This window comes from Oncorhynchus nerka, linkage group LG25 (assembly GCF_034236695.1).
Source record: "Oncorhynchus nerka isolate Pitt River linkage group LG25, Oner_Uvic_2.0, whole genome shotgun sequence".
NCBI lineage: Eukaryota > Metazoa > Chordata > Actinopteri > Salmoniformes > Salmonidae > Oncorhynchus > Oncorhynchus nerka.
Window position 1 is genome coordinate 32,580,018 of NC_088420.1, and position 15,391 is coordinate 32,595,408.

General features: G+C 41.2%; 1 protein-coding gene across 3 annotated transcripts in view; it reads left to right on the top strand.

Moving 5' to 3' along the window:
* Positions 1-13,735, top strand: part of LOC115109792 (multiple C2 and transmembrane domain-containing protein 2-like) — a 42,755-nt gene extending 29,020 nt beyond the window's left edge. For all 3 annotated transcript variants that reach the window (XM_065009744.1, XM_065009745.1, XM_065009746.1), the window contains 5 exons: positions 27-68; positions 5,151-5,260; positions 5,429-5,538; positions 7,573-7,670; positions 9,936-13,735. In XM_065009744.1, coding sequence (XP_064865816.1) covers positions 27-68; positions 5,151-5,260; positions 5,429-5,538; positions 7,573-7,670; positions 9,936-9,995 — 420 coding nt within the window. In that variant the 3' untranslated portion in view covers positions 9,996-13,735. The remainder of the gene's footprint in view (positions 1-26; positions 69-5,150; positions 5,261-5,428; positions 5,539-7,572; positions 7,671-9,935) is intronic.
* The last annotated feature ends 1,656 nt before the right edge of the window (positions 13,736-15,391 follow it).

Below are 15,391 nucleotides of genomic sequence, written 5' to 3' on the forward strand. Positions count from 1 at the left end.
CTCTACCTCTCTCCATTCTCTTGTAGACGAACATGAACATGACCGATGATGAGGAGGAAGATGAGAAGGTATTTGATTTGATTTATTTCTAACTATCTTAATAGTCAAATATTCTGTATGCCAAGTTATACAAGATCTAGTTTGCATAGTTCCACTGGAAATGGTCTCGCAGAAACGAACATTTAATTTGTTCAAAATGAGGACAGAATGTAGGAAATAGTAATGCCATGTGACAAACACGTCTCCTTCAGCACTTACTACACTCTATTCCATTGGGTATTCAGTATCACTACAAATGTGCTCTGCTGCAGTATCCCAGTCCTTTGAAATCCAAAATCTATGTTAAACTGCATCATTAATTGAAGTTTGTCTGCCATTGGGGATATTAGTAGCGAGTGAAGATGTGTTCACTTTTCTAAATGGGATGGTTACTATGTGATTTACCTTTCCCCTACCCTAACAAATGAGGCCAAGCGCAACGGTACAGCAGTATACATATTTACAGACATCTGAACAGTATCTACTTATCTATTCTATAAAGATTATCACTCACTTAAACAATTGGACCTCTGTATTCATAATGATGTCATAGTTCTAATTGTTAATCTGAATGTGATTTTTTTTCTCTTGACACCCAATACCAAAACAAGTATTTTAATGCATGCCAACACCAAAAGGAGAAGACAAAAGAGACATGGTCTTTATTCCTTATTCCTCCTATCCAGACATTTCCTTTCATTTTAGTCAGGAGAGCGAAGAGTTAATGGGATGTGCATTATTGCTTTATGGTGGGGAAGTGTGGATCTGCTGCAAAGCCTCCAAGCAATGATCCCTCTGCAGTACGTCTAGGCCCAGGAATCATATCCATAATATGCTCAATATATTCTGTTGTGATGACCAGGGGCTACCTTCATATAGAGAGGAACACCCTCCGCTAAAAAACAGGCCCGTCCTCCAAATCCGGTCTGAAAGCAAAGGCTAATTCATGGATGAAACTCTCATGATATGTGTGGATACACATAACGCAGTGTACGCTTAGCTGCACTGCATTTGTAATAAGAGCTTAGAAGAGACAATCCTGCGGCCAAATATATATAGCAATGATATGACAATTGTGTGTTTGTATGAATAGTGAATGAGGATGTGCCGCTTTTATGGTGTTCCTTTTAATAACGCTACTACTGAAATAGGATCATTAGAAGCAGGTCTTTATCATCTCAATGATTTGACAGTTTTTGGTTTCCTTTCACCTTACTTTTTTTTCTTTAAGATGAAAAAAGAAATGGGATTTTCAAAAAGCAGGGAGGAGATTTTTCATGTATTGCCATATATTGCGGAGTAACAATTTAAACCAAATAATTCCTGTTCCTTGAAGTCCTCTCTGAACGGTTTAACATGAGCCAGCTAAGACCATTCACACTCTCTTCTTTAATTTACTAATGAAGCAGTTGCCTGTGTTTGTTTTAAGCTGTCAGATTTCATTTAAAGTGGCTTATTTCTGTCAGATTATGGGTTTGCTGTCACTTAAATGTGATATCATGCAGGCAGATCAAGCAGTGTAGCTTTACACTTTATATCAAGATCTTTCAAACTATTTGGGGTTAAAGAGTGGTCAGTGTTAAAGATGTGATGACTTCAAAGGCACTACTTTTTCCCCTAGTCCTTTTGCGAAGATGTGAATGAAGGCTATCTCCTCTGAGAAGGTTACCATTAACACTCAAATATGAGTGTTAAAGATAAAACATGTAGAACATACGGGGTCTGTAAAATGTATATAGGTTCAGAACTTTTGTGAAATAGCACAGTTACAAATAGAAATCAAACTGGATGCTATCAGAAATAGAGGAAGGACTAAAAACAAACAAAAAATAACTATTGTAAAATAGACTGTGAATGTAAAATGTGTATAAGATGTATAAATTGAAGGTAAAAGCCGAAGTGTTTATTAGTTTACTCCAATTGGGGGATCGATGGTAGGGTTTGCAGGGAATAATAATAAAGGTATATTCTTTTAAAAAGTATGTATGTCTATATAGGTATGTGTATGTATATACAGTATGTGTATATGTATGCATGTGTGTATGGATATATATATTTACCCAAAAAATATATGGGGGATTGGAAATTATGCAGACAATTACATTGATGGAACCAATATTCTTTCCGCAATATTTAGCTGATCCACCCCTTAAAAAAGGGAGAAAAAAAGAAGAAAGAAAACACTCAAATATGTGTTTCCCCTGTTTTCCCCTGGAGGAAGGAAATATATAAACCTCCGCTAGAGCACTAGGAATGTGAAGGCATGACGTTAAGGAGAGACGAAAGGCCCGGCTACGTTACAGCAGGATAACAGATCTCTCTCTCTCTCTGTGAACAAATCTGTCCTCAGGGAAAGAGACGGTTTACAAATGATGTGGCCAAAGTGACTTCCTTTTGGCCTTAGGTATCAATTGTGCAGATAGACAATATTTAATCATAACATAAAAAATACAAAGAAAAACAAGCCCATAGATCTCCATCATAATGAACAGAGAAGATAAAATAGGTCTCCTATGGCCTTTGGCTGGTATGGCTGGTCTGGGGGAGGGAGAGGGCGCACATTCTCCTCAAGCACTGTCCAGGGGAGCAGGGGGTTGGATTCGGGGGGTTGAGGAGGTGGCAGATTGAGCTGGAGGGGTGCTTTCGCTTACCTCCTCAGACCGTTGGGTCACCTTCAGCACACCGGCCAGACCGACTGCAGACTGTGATCAGTTATGTGCATTATGGTAGGTATGTACCCGCTAAAACGTACTGCTTCTGGGAGCTGCTCACTGCTCACACGTTTGTTTGTGTATTCATTTGTTTGTTAGCTTGTTTTAACACCATACCAGAACCTATGCCAAAATCACAGGTGTTTTTCATTAAGATGTGCATTTTCGCGCCTTTGTGGAATAAGTCACTAGAAAATATTCAGTCAAGCTTTGAATGAATATTCAAATTTGATGCCATTTATTCAAATTAAAGCAATGTTAAATGAGCTTTCTTAAGCGTTTGATTATGCCCAACATGCCTGTGAAACCACATTTGCTATTTACCTTTGTGCAGAAGATCAAATCCGTTCCCACTACGGCGCCTTAAAAGGTAGCGTTTACCATTTTTTTTTCTGAAATGAGAATATGATTTGACACATGTTTTCTAATCAGTACACATTTACGATTTATGTGGTCCACCCCCCTCAGTATACCCATCCCTTTCCAAGCTGTTTTATTTTTTTTGTTTGCCAGGAGCACAGAACAGTTTTGTAAGGGGCTAAAAAGGGAAATGAACAAAGATAAATAATATCATCAAATGAGTGATGTAGTAAAGGACTTCCAATTTTCATTACTATGGAGATGGAGGACTTCAAGGGTCTTAAGGGAGATGAATGGTGATAATCAGGAGAGCTTGTTGATGCGCACTTTATAGTACATATCTTTTGGACCTTTTTTTTTATTCAAATGAAAGCTTATCTTTGGATAATCTTTGTCTACATTTACCTTGTGCACACAGGCCTATCTGTTACAGTTAAATAAGAGTTCATATCTCTTATCAGGTTTGAATCCTAATTCATGTTTAGGGGGCCTTAAACAAGTTTAGATCGAGATATGAAAGGGAATCTGAGCCTAACTGATGATGCTCCATATCCAGTGAGCTCTAATTTCCCTGTGCGCAGCTCTCTCAGTCCATCAGGAGCACACAGACATGGATCTTAAATGGCTTTTAGCAGGCAAAAATCTGCTTTGAATGAGAGCTCAGGAGAAAGAGCTCAATTAACACCTAATGTGAAGTAAAGGATCTGCATTCACATTAGACTGAGGTTGGTTTTCTTTATGCCTTGCTGCAGACAGTGCCGTGTCTCTTCTATAGGATGATAGGCTACAGTACTATTCCCCTGTCTCTATTGTATGACACTATGGGATAATAATCTCTTCACAGATCTCTCAGAGAAAGCATATTTGAGATATTTCCAGCGGCCTGGTAGGGGAGGCTCTCTACAGGGGTGGGAATTGCTCTCTTCCTGTGTTTGTTGTGGAGGAGACTTGGGACTGACAGTGGGGAGTCTATCTGTGCTGGGCTGGCGGACAGCGTGTTTTCCCAGGGGCTGCCTCATGAGACTGATAAAGGCATTCTGTCTGGACGCTGTCACTGAGCCCAGGCTGGGGCTGGAACTGCCTTCTAACACAAACATATAGACATCCTCAAGCCTCCTGTTAGACTCCATCAGATATCTTCCTCCCCCCCCTCTCTCGCGCTTCTCTGTCATCATTTCTGTCATTATTTCCTCCTTTTGATGTCTTCTCCTCAGCCCTCTTTAGCTCACATTACTGGTGTTATCATCTGCAGCCTCTCCTCTCCCTCTGGAAAGCTTCTCAGTGCTGCTTCTTCTCTGCCGTTACCAGCACTCATCTGATCATGTCTATTTCAACTGAAGAATATCTATTCTTTTCCCCACACTGAAATTGGCAGACACCATACCATGTCCATCTGGTCTATATAGGATGTCTGTATCATATCACGGCTTCTGCACCATGATATTAATTTAGCAATACAAAATGAACAATATAACACTATTAACACTACCTTGGTGATGAGAGTGGACATAGCCAAAGCCCATTCACATGAAATGAGTCTTATATGAGTGAAAATATATCCAATGATTACAACCCTGTGATCTGGGATGGTTGAGCCACTGCTCTCTCACACACAGAGGTGTGAGGACAGAGAGCCAAACAGAGTATAGAGGTGGGTGGGATAGAATTGGCAAAACAAGTCTAAACCCGCCCCGTGGATTGGTTGCACCATGTAGCCTCTTTCTACTCTTCCTGTCTGGGTCATCTGGGATGCTGCCTGATTGCTGATGGCCATTTTATGTCCGTCTCATCCTCCAGTTAATCTGTGATTTAGATGTAGAGCACTTCCATTGTTTGTGGCGGACAAAAGCAGAAATCATGACAGCTTTCCAACGTTGAATCTGCCTCATTTTCAAAAGCATAGTCTGAAGAGACATTATAGGCCATTCAATAGATGGAATTACTCATGATAGTACGGCAGAGATGAACTGGGCTTCGTTTGCTTCCTCAAACAATTGACATGCAGCACAGTAGACCTCATCAGTGCCTGTGTACTTTTAGGAATCTGGGAAAAAGGGACTGATGGAGAAAATCCATATGGTTCAAGAGATCATCATCACTGTCCAAAACATTTTGGATGAAATCGCATGCATAGGGGAAAGAGTCAAGAAGTAAGTTTGACATTTTATGCTCACAGTATACTGGTGAGTTCAATGTTCTCTTCAGCAGTGGGTGTATAATGCTTTGGCTAGCAACTACATTATTGATTGTGCAGTATCTTGTAACATCCTAGTCATAATGATATTCTGACTTTATTTGATGTAATATTTCATCCACAGCACATTCAACTGGTCTGTGCCCTTCCTGTCCTGCCTGGCCTGCTTGGTTCTCTTTGTGGCAACAGCAGCATTATACTACATCCCACTGCGCTACATTATCTTCATATGGGGTAAGTCAAATATACAGCATTATTTTTATTATAAATACTGTAATTTGTCATGAATAGCTCCCCTTCGGCAAAACATTGTTGAAGAAGAGAATCACAGTAAATAGCGCTTACATCCATTATATAACAGTCATTTGAACACTCACACCTCTTGAATGCCCAGAGCTCAGGCTGCTAGCTCCAGAGGCCCATTGTGCTCAGAGCTCTGCTCAGTGTGAGATGTAAGCAGGACAGTCTAAGGCTAGGCCCAGGGTCTGTGAGAAAACAAAGCCGAGCAGCGAGGCAGGGAGAACATCATGCTGTATATAAAACAGGATGTCCTTGGGCAGTGTAGGCTACTGGTGTAAACCCTCATTATCTGCTCCAGTCCTACAGAGATAGACAGTTGCCTCAGCGGTCAGAGGGAAACAGACACTCCTCCTCCAGCTGTTAGCCAACAACTAACTGTACTTCTACACTGCCTCCAACACAATCGATACCAAAATCATATCAAACAACAGCACTGATACACTCTCCTGACTCCACAGTTAACCCCCATGTCTGGTTGCAAGGCAAGCCTTTCATGTAGTCTGTACACATTTAGGTCCTTAGGTTATTTGTGTACACGTTGAGGTAAGCGCTGTAGCTAGCAGTGAGTATATGGTCCCATTATGGTCTGTTTTCTTTCCAGAACTACTGTGGAATGCAACCAAATGGGGGGAAATAACAGTATTGAGCAAAGAATAAACTTATTTGATTGAGTGATATGGAAAGGTAGTTGGGAGTGGGGTGGTGATAGGGGGAGGGGAGGTTGGTGGTAATCTCTGCTCTGGGCTATTGTACTGAATGTGTACTCAGAGGACCTGAGTCGCCTTTGGATACAGACTAAAGTGTATGTTCTGCAGTCAACTATCAGGCTCTGTTCAAAAGCTGTCATGGATGTGTGTGTGTGTCTGCCTGCATTATAGCATCCTCTGTACGGTTGTGCTGACAACTTCTACATTTGTGATGATACATATCCATTGCACTGTCCATACAACCCCACCACCTTATTGATGTACTGATTCAATTGAGTTCCTGGGGATCAATTCAAATAGCATCACAGGGTGCAATTTCATACAGTGGTGAAGATAGACGTGGGAAATAGGGGTGCTGAGGGTGCTGAAGCACCCCCTGATAAATCAGGGGGGAAAAATATAATCATACAAAAATAATTACAAATATACAGTATATATATTTTTTCCTCACAAAAGTAGTGCACTGGGCCTTGACTAGTATTAGCTGACCGATATAGACGTCTGTTGCTTTGCTTTGGCAAGAAAGGTAGTTACACAATTAAGAACAGTATCTTGCAAGATTCAATAAATTAATTGTAAGAGTAGTTGCCCTGTCATGTACATCAACACGTGCAAAGTTATGGGCAAAGACACAAAACATCCTTATCAAATTAAATATTTGTCTTGATCAAATAACATGTAAAACAACCACTTTTTGTGCAGTAGTACCTGCAGACGTTTCCATCAGCCGGAAGAAAAACAATGCACAATACTGTAATTGAGTACATTGAGACATCAAGTGGTTTGTGATGATGTGGCTCAGTTGGTAGAGCATGGAGCTTACAATGCTAGGGTTGTCCGTTTGATTACCACAGTGCTAAAAAGTATGAAAATGTATGCACTCACTACTGGAAGTTGTTCTGGAAGAGTGTCTACTAATATGGAAAAGGAATGAATAGACCATTTCAGTTTTCACATAGAAATACAGTGTAACAAAGTATTTCAAGAAACTGGAAAACATTTTATACTTCACAAATATTATCAGATTAACTGTTTTGTACATATAATTATCACACTCAAGTTACAAATGCTGGTAAACACTCAAATACATTTTGTAGAACATTTTTCACAAAGGCTTTACTACTGTAGTCCTATATTAGTGGACCGATATAAACGTAGCTATGGAGGTGAAATCGCTAGCGATGGGTAGCAATATTTTTTTAATAAAAATATGCAGGTCTGGATGACACCTTTATTTATTAATGTGTCCTTGTTTTCACAGGCGTTAACAAATTTACCAAGAAGCTGCGCAACCCGTATGCCATTGACAATAATGAAATACTGGATTTCATCAAGAGGGTGCCCTCTGATGTTCAAAAGGTAAGGGTCCAATTTTCCATACAGACAGAGGGAATTCCCTGAAGATATCTGCATTATTTGCTCTAACAGAATTCCCAAGTGTTGTCGAAATATATCCTCTGGCTTTGTTTGATTATTAATGGACTCACGCCTTTAAAGCACCCATGGCCCAATTATTTCTGGCAGTGGTTTGATGCAGTCGCCCCGGTGCCTGGATGTGTTCTACTCTGATCTGTCCTCTGCCATATCGCTCCAGCCTCATTCCTGATTAGCAGTTTTGTCTCTCTGTGATAAAAGTGCTGTGGCATCCGGGCCTATGATTGGCCAGGGGACGGTGGCGGGCCCCTGATGGCTGTAGTTGTGTGTGGCTGGTGTGCCCAGCTCTGAGTCAGTTGAGACACTCTGACGTGGCCCCTGTCACATCAGGGTGGGGGAGTCAATGAATGTAGTCGTGAGCCCCGGCCGTCCTGCTGGCTGCCATATGTGATCATATATTAGCCATGGCTGATATGTCATTTGCGGTTACATCACAGGGCTGATAGTAAATAGCTGCCAGGGCAGGGTGCTGTACTTTAAGTGGAGCTGGGTGTTCATCCTGTTCACTCTCTGTTTTGTTCTCTGACTGAGAGGCTGAGTGTGGGCAGGAAATAGAGCAGCACTGCTCCTTCCTCTCCCAGGTACTTTACAGACAGTATTCAGCCAGGATACGTGACTGTCTGGATCTGGAAAGACACTCTGAACCCCAGTCTCTTTCGCTGCTGTCCCCTTGATGTCCCTCTAAGAGTTATTGCCAAATGTTCAGTGATGTTGTTGGAGAGAAGCCTATGTGATTTTTCAGCTGAGCAAGTTGGCAAAACAACATGAATACATTTAATTTCACCATCTTTTATATGTCTCACATCTTTTATGTGACACATTTGTTCAAGTTTTGAAAATGACCATGGGGACAATACTTTTTAGTTTATGGTTCAGCTATGTCCTGGATGATGGCTACAAATCATTCATGGTGACTCACCACTACATAAACCTCTGTGAACAATAATGTTGCTGAATAATACAAACACAATAACCATAACAATACACCACAGATTGCTGTTGTTACCTTACAACTTCAACCCTTAGAAAGGCCTAGGTATGGACACAGTCGAGCCATATTACAAAGGCTGGAAATGGACTCCTTTTTCACAGCAAAATTACTTGGCAATTAGAGCCTGTGCAAATCTACAAAGCCCCCCTCAAACCGGGACTTCTGACAGGAGTGTGTCTGTCCTGAAATAAGAAGCATCTGTCAGTTCTGAGAACAGTTTCATGTTTTGATGCAGACGGCAGTCACTTTGTTCCCTCATTCATTCCATCTCCCATTCTAATAATCAGGATTTGGTAATTAGTATGGAGTCTCTACCTTGATTCAACAGAACCATGTTACTGTTGTAGCAAAAACAAATGCTTTTGAAAGCAAATTTTCTTAAAACTTCATCATGCTGAGTTTCTAAATCTTTTTCAAACTAATGTTTCACATAGTTTTTATTTTATTTCATGTTTTTTGGCCTGTTATTTTCACTACACACATTACAAAAATTACACAATGATACCAGATATTTCAGATACTTACGTTATTTAAACCATTGGCCATAGTAAGCTCCAATTTGGAAGTTTAATTCTAGATTTTCCGCCTTAATTCCTGTTACAAATATTTTTGGACATATAGGAATCTGTGTTAAAGATTGATTTCCAGAACATTGACATGACACAATCATTGATGTTGAGCCTCATAATTCTACAGTGCAAACATACTGTAGCTGAAAGGAAAAAGGGGTTTAAGATCAAATGCCTAAGTGGCATGTCTCTTTTTTTCGTATCATCTTTGAGATCCCATTGAAGCATGTAAAAGTCGACATCCCATCGATGCTAGTTGCTACTTTAGTCAAGAAACCTGGCTGAGGATGTTCTTTGCTTCGTATAAAGTTTTCTCAGAAAGGACACAACTTGCACGAGTGATTATGCAGTTTACTCCCTCACTGGCAGGTTGTCTCAAAAGTTGATGACAGCTTCTAATATTGCGATTGTGGCAGAGGAGGGGGGCGTACACTGGTACGGAACCATTGACTTCTCAAATCCTTCCTCCTTGTGATTAATCCCCTCTGCTCCTGTGTTTATAAAATGATTCATTACAGGCGAGCCCGCCTCGCTTTCCTCTGCACCAGCTTTCCTCGGGGGAGCCATTACCGTGCGCTCTACTGAGTTCAGATTACCTGTCTCTAACCAAACTCCTGTTTGTTTTTACAGGTGCAGTACAGCGAGCTGAGAGCGCCCAGCGTCCAGAGCCCACCACGAAGGAGAAGGTAAGCCCCTTGGACGTGCTGGATGAAAGGACCAGGCTCCTTCTGAAAACGGCACAGCCCAGTCTGCTACGATGACAACGCTCCAGTGCCAGCAGAACCTGCGACCCCTTATCCCCCTTACTCCCCCCTCTCCCCTGCCCCGTGCTGCGGGGATGCAGTCAGCCGCTCTCCCGCTTGTGTGTCTGCCACCCCCCTGACAGGGGCTGTGCACTGCACCGGGCTAGGAGGGCAGCACATGGAGCTGTCAATCATAGAGCCAGAGACACCGTCCGCCCACTCCGGCCCAGCTTGCATCCATTCATGCATTTTATAAAAAGAATGAGAGCTAGAGTTTGGTTTAACTCAAACCACTGCTGTTTTGCTTTTATAGATTTGAATAGTAACACCTTGATCAGACTTGACAGCCTCATTGCATCAAGGCTGCCTAAAATATTCTGCAGTCAAACTTTTTTCATTATGTAATCCAACATTTGTGCTGGATGTGTATGCAACAAAAGTTAAACATTCCCCTTTTGCTACTATTTCTGTCAAGTCTATGCATACAATTTGATGTTTACATTGGATTTATCCAACATCTGCACCACACGAAACACACTGCAACTGCCTCTGCAACGCATTGCTGCAAGTCAAACACAGCATTACATTGGAAATGAATGTACTTCTGATGTACAAAATGCGCCTTCGGTCAGACCAAGGCGTTCAACTGAACTGCTGCAATGCTTTGACTCATTTACATTTTCATTTCATATAAGGGCAAATACAATACTGTAACTTTGCTAAATCCAGTTATTACTTTGTGGTCACATTTATTTATTTTTATTATATATATTTTTTATTAACCTCCCTCTTCGGAGGACACATCTTGTTTATTTATTTACAGCTTTTCTGCTACAATTAACAAATCAAATTGTATTTGTCACATGCGCCGAAAACAACAAGTGTAGACCTTACCATGAAATGCTTAGTTACAAGCCCTTAACCAACAGTGCAGTTCAAGAAGAGTAAAGAAAATATTTACCAAATAAGCTAAAGTAAAAAATAATGAAAAGTAACACAATAAATAACAATAACGAGGCTATATACAGGGGGTACCGGTACCAAGTCAATGTGCGGGGGTACAGGTTAGTCAAGGTAATTTGTACATGTAGGAAGGGGTGAAGTGACTATGCATAGATAATAGCAGCTGTGTACAAAACAAATGGAGTACCAGTCTTTATTTTTTACTATTTTCTACATTGTAGAATAGTAGTGAAGACATCAAAATTATAAAATCACACATGGAATCATGTAGTAACCAAAACAGTGTTAAATAAATCCAAATATATTTTACATTCTTCAAAGTAGGCATTCTTTGCCTTGATGACAGCTTTGCACACTCTTGGCATTCTCTCAACCAGCTTTACCTGGAATGCTTTTCCAACAGTCTTGAAGGAGTTCCCACATATGCTGAGCACTTGTTGGCTGCTTTTCCTTCACTCTGCGGTCCAACTCATCCCAAACCATCTCAATTTGGTTGAGGTCGGGTGATTGTGGAGGCAGGGTGATCTGATGCAGCACTCTATCACTCTCATTCCTGGAAAAATAGCCCCTACACAGCCTGGTGGTATGTAGGGCCCAAACCAGATGGGATGTGCCTTGAATTATAAATAAATCAGTGTCACCAGCAAAGCACCCCCACCACATAACACCTCCTCCTCCATGCTTTACAGTGGGAAATATACATGCGGAGATCACCGATCATCCGTTCACTCACACTGCATCTCACAATGACACAGCGGTTGGAACCAAAAATCTCACATTTTGACTCCAGACCAAAGCACATATTTCCACTGGTCTAATGTCCATTGCTCGTGTTTCTTGGCCCAAGCAAGTCTCTTCTTATGATTGTTGTCCTTTAGTAGTGGTTTCTTTGCAGCAATTTGACCATGAAGGCCTGATTCACACAGTCTCCTCTGAACATTTGATGTTGAGATGTGTCTGTTACTTGAACTCTGTGAAGCATTTATTTGGGCTGCAATTTCTAAGGCTGGTAACTCTAATGAACTTATCCTCTGCAGCAGAGTTAATTATGGGTCTTCCATTCCTGTGGCGGTCCTCGTGAGTCAGTTTCATCATAGTGCTTGATGGTTTTTGCAACTGCACTTGAAGAAACTTTCAAAGTTCTTAAAATGTTCTGTATTGACTGACCTTCATGTCTTATAATAATGATGGACTGTCATTTCTCTTTACTTATTTGAGCTGTTCTTACCATAATATGGACTTGGTATTTTGCCAAATATGGCTATCCTCTGTATACCCCCCTACCTTGTCACAACACAACTGATTGGCTCAAATGCATTAAGAAGGAAAGAAATTCCACAAATTAACTTTAAAGAAGGCACACCTGTTAATTGAATTGCATTCCAGGTGAGTATCTCATGAAGCTGGTTGAGAGAATGCCAAGAGTGTGCAAAGCTGTCAATCGAGGCAAAGGGTGGCTATTTGAAGATTCTCAAATATAAAATATTTTGGGATTTGTGTAACACTTTTTAATTTACTACATGTTTCCATATGTGTTATTTCATTGTCTTCACTTTTCATCTACAATTTAGAAAATAGTTTAAAAAAAATAAAGAAAAACTAAAACCTTTGTATATCATTATTTTAATTCAAATGTCAATTCACTGTACAATAATTTGTATAAATTACCAGAATATTCTTTATAATGAAGAATACATTTTCGGAATCGAGCCAAAGGAAAGTTTGATACATGTAACTTTGAGTTTCCAGTCTACTGTGCAACTTCTCAGGTTTCCTGTTTTGGTATGTTCTTCTTTGTATATCCTCAAATCTATTTTTTATGAATTGTAAAATATAGAAACAATCCCATCTCCGACTGGAGTTGTTGCAGACTGATTTTGTCCCTAACTACACTGTACTGGGGATGGATTAGGCCACTTCTATCCCTGTATACACAGTAAACACATCTGATTGCACAACACACCCATTGGAACAGAGCTCATGCATTGGCCACCACTGTGCCTTGGTTACTGAGCTCACATCAAAGCACTGTACGTCGGTCCAGTGCAGTGGCTAATGCAGCGCTTTGTTGCCTTCTCACAATAACAGGGTCCACATGAGAGAGAGCTCATCTCTCCAAGAGAGTACTCCCCATCCTCAGCACTTAGTGCTTCACATTTCCATTAAAATCACCTCCCCTGCCTAATGGTGGCTACACAGACACACACGCACACACACAGCTCCATGATAGTCTTTCTCTCCATGATGGAGTTCTTGGAAGAGTAACATATGGTTTCTTTTCCATCAGACATAATCCCCAATCAGAGGGCATTTTACGGTTTGCTTCGAGGCATCTTCAAGTTATCCACAATGATTAGCCTCAAGCACTGATGTGATGTTACTTAGAGATGATTATTGGTGTGTTTGGAAGATTGTTTTAGATCTTATGTGTATTAGATTTGAATGTGATGATTTTCAAACAGTTTTATCCTTGATGGGCCTACATTAACTGGCTCTTTCATTGCCTTTGAGAAATGACTATCTCTTTTCAATGGGAAATCAATTATTCTCATGACATTTCTAGACTAAGGACATATTGCTTGATGGATCAAATCTATGTGGAATACTTTTCGCACATATAACAGTGGAACTTTAAACATATAACATGTTATCAGAGTTCTTAGAGATTGGCCTTTTTGTCATTGGCTCTCCAAACAGTAGGCCATTAAAATAACTTATTGTTCATTTGGTGTGTTTTCTCAGTTAAATAAATAAACAAGTAAGCAACACTTAAAAATAGCCCTAGTTTAAGAAGAGTTTGGGCTACGGTGAGCCCTGGACCTCAGCACTGGGAATTTGTTCCTACTGATTGGTGTGCTGAGCATCCCAGTCGGGCTGCGGGCGCTCCCCCTCCTCTGCAGTAGCAAGCTGGTGAAAGAGCATCCGTCTGTGCTTTGTGAAGAGTTTGATTGGCTCAGGGGGACCCGGTGGAGCCCCGGGCTATCTCTTTTGACAGCCTGATAGAGACATCACTGGGCTCTCCCAGGAGCTGCCACCAGGGGTCCATTTCAAAGTGAGGGGGAGTCGAGGTGACCCTGAGCTTCTGACGAGCTAAATCCCACACACAAGCTGAAGCCCTGCTGCATTCTGGGCTCCACTGGGGGCGGGTGGGGCTGGCATGGAGAATGAGGAGGGGTGGGGTTCCCACAGACCACTGAGGAGACCCAATGAGGTGTCCCTGAGAGGTGAAACCAATTAAGCTTCGCTCCCAGGGTACTGTTAATCATCATATTTTAACACTCCAAAAACGCCACACCAGATCGTCTGTATCTCACACATACAGTTAGATGTGTTCTGCAGTATCTTTCATCCTACAGACTCTTGTTTGGATTCAATGCAGAACTTCTGAAAATACAAAACAGAACTTTCCAAAGAGAAATACTGCAATTGCTTACTGATGATAAATAGTTTCTGAAAGAAAGGACCAAATTACTATAAAAGGTGACATTTTGTCTTGATGTTAAAACCACTTCATGTACCACAATGTATGACATGAGCATTGTTGGCCAATATTGATTAATTGAGCCTGGCTCTGGGGACTTCTGGGAACAAAGAGGTTGGAGCTCTCATCAGTAAAGATATTATCGAGGCAAATTACATCATTGGCATTGAGAGGTCATGGTGAATAGGCTGTCTGCTTCCTAGATGTCAAGTCAATAGGTGAGCTTTTGGGCTTGGACGCTCTCTGTGTAATTTTGAGACATTCGAAGTCAACGAAATAAAGATAATAAATAGATAGGATTAGAACTGCCATTGCATTCTCACAGACCATACTTTCTCTCTCCTTTTTATAGAGGTAATCATATTTAATAAATTATTTATACATTTATTTCCTCCCGGGAAAAGCCCATATCTCATCAGAGGAAGCCACCATGCAATCTGGTCCCTGAATGCATTAGAAACTCCCTGGATATTTTACAAGCTCGCTAATGAACATTTGAGCCAGTTAACATTGCCTGGATCATATTTTTTCCACTAGTTGTTGTTGTTGTTGTGCACTGCGTGGCAGTGATGTCTTCATCAGCCTGTCAAAAAAAACGCCTGCAGCTGTGGTAGATCCCCCCCCAGAGCCTGTCACACTCCTTGTTTCCATGGTAGTCCTTCAGGCAGCACCACAGGCAGGCTGTGCGCAAGGACCCCTACAACCTGTTTTTTCAGCAGTCGCTTCTGTGATGTGTAGCTCCGAAGCGGGCGTCAAACTAGCAAGCGCAAGCGCAAACACATAGAACACTGATCCCTTCTGTCCTTCACAGGTGTACCACCCTGCCTTTCAGAGGATGCCAGCAAGGGCTTCATTTTAATATTCCACTACACTCCGCACCTCTTTTTAGTAATTGTTAC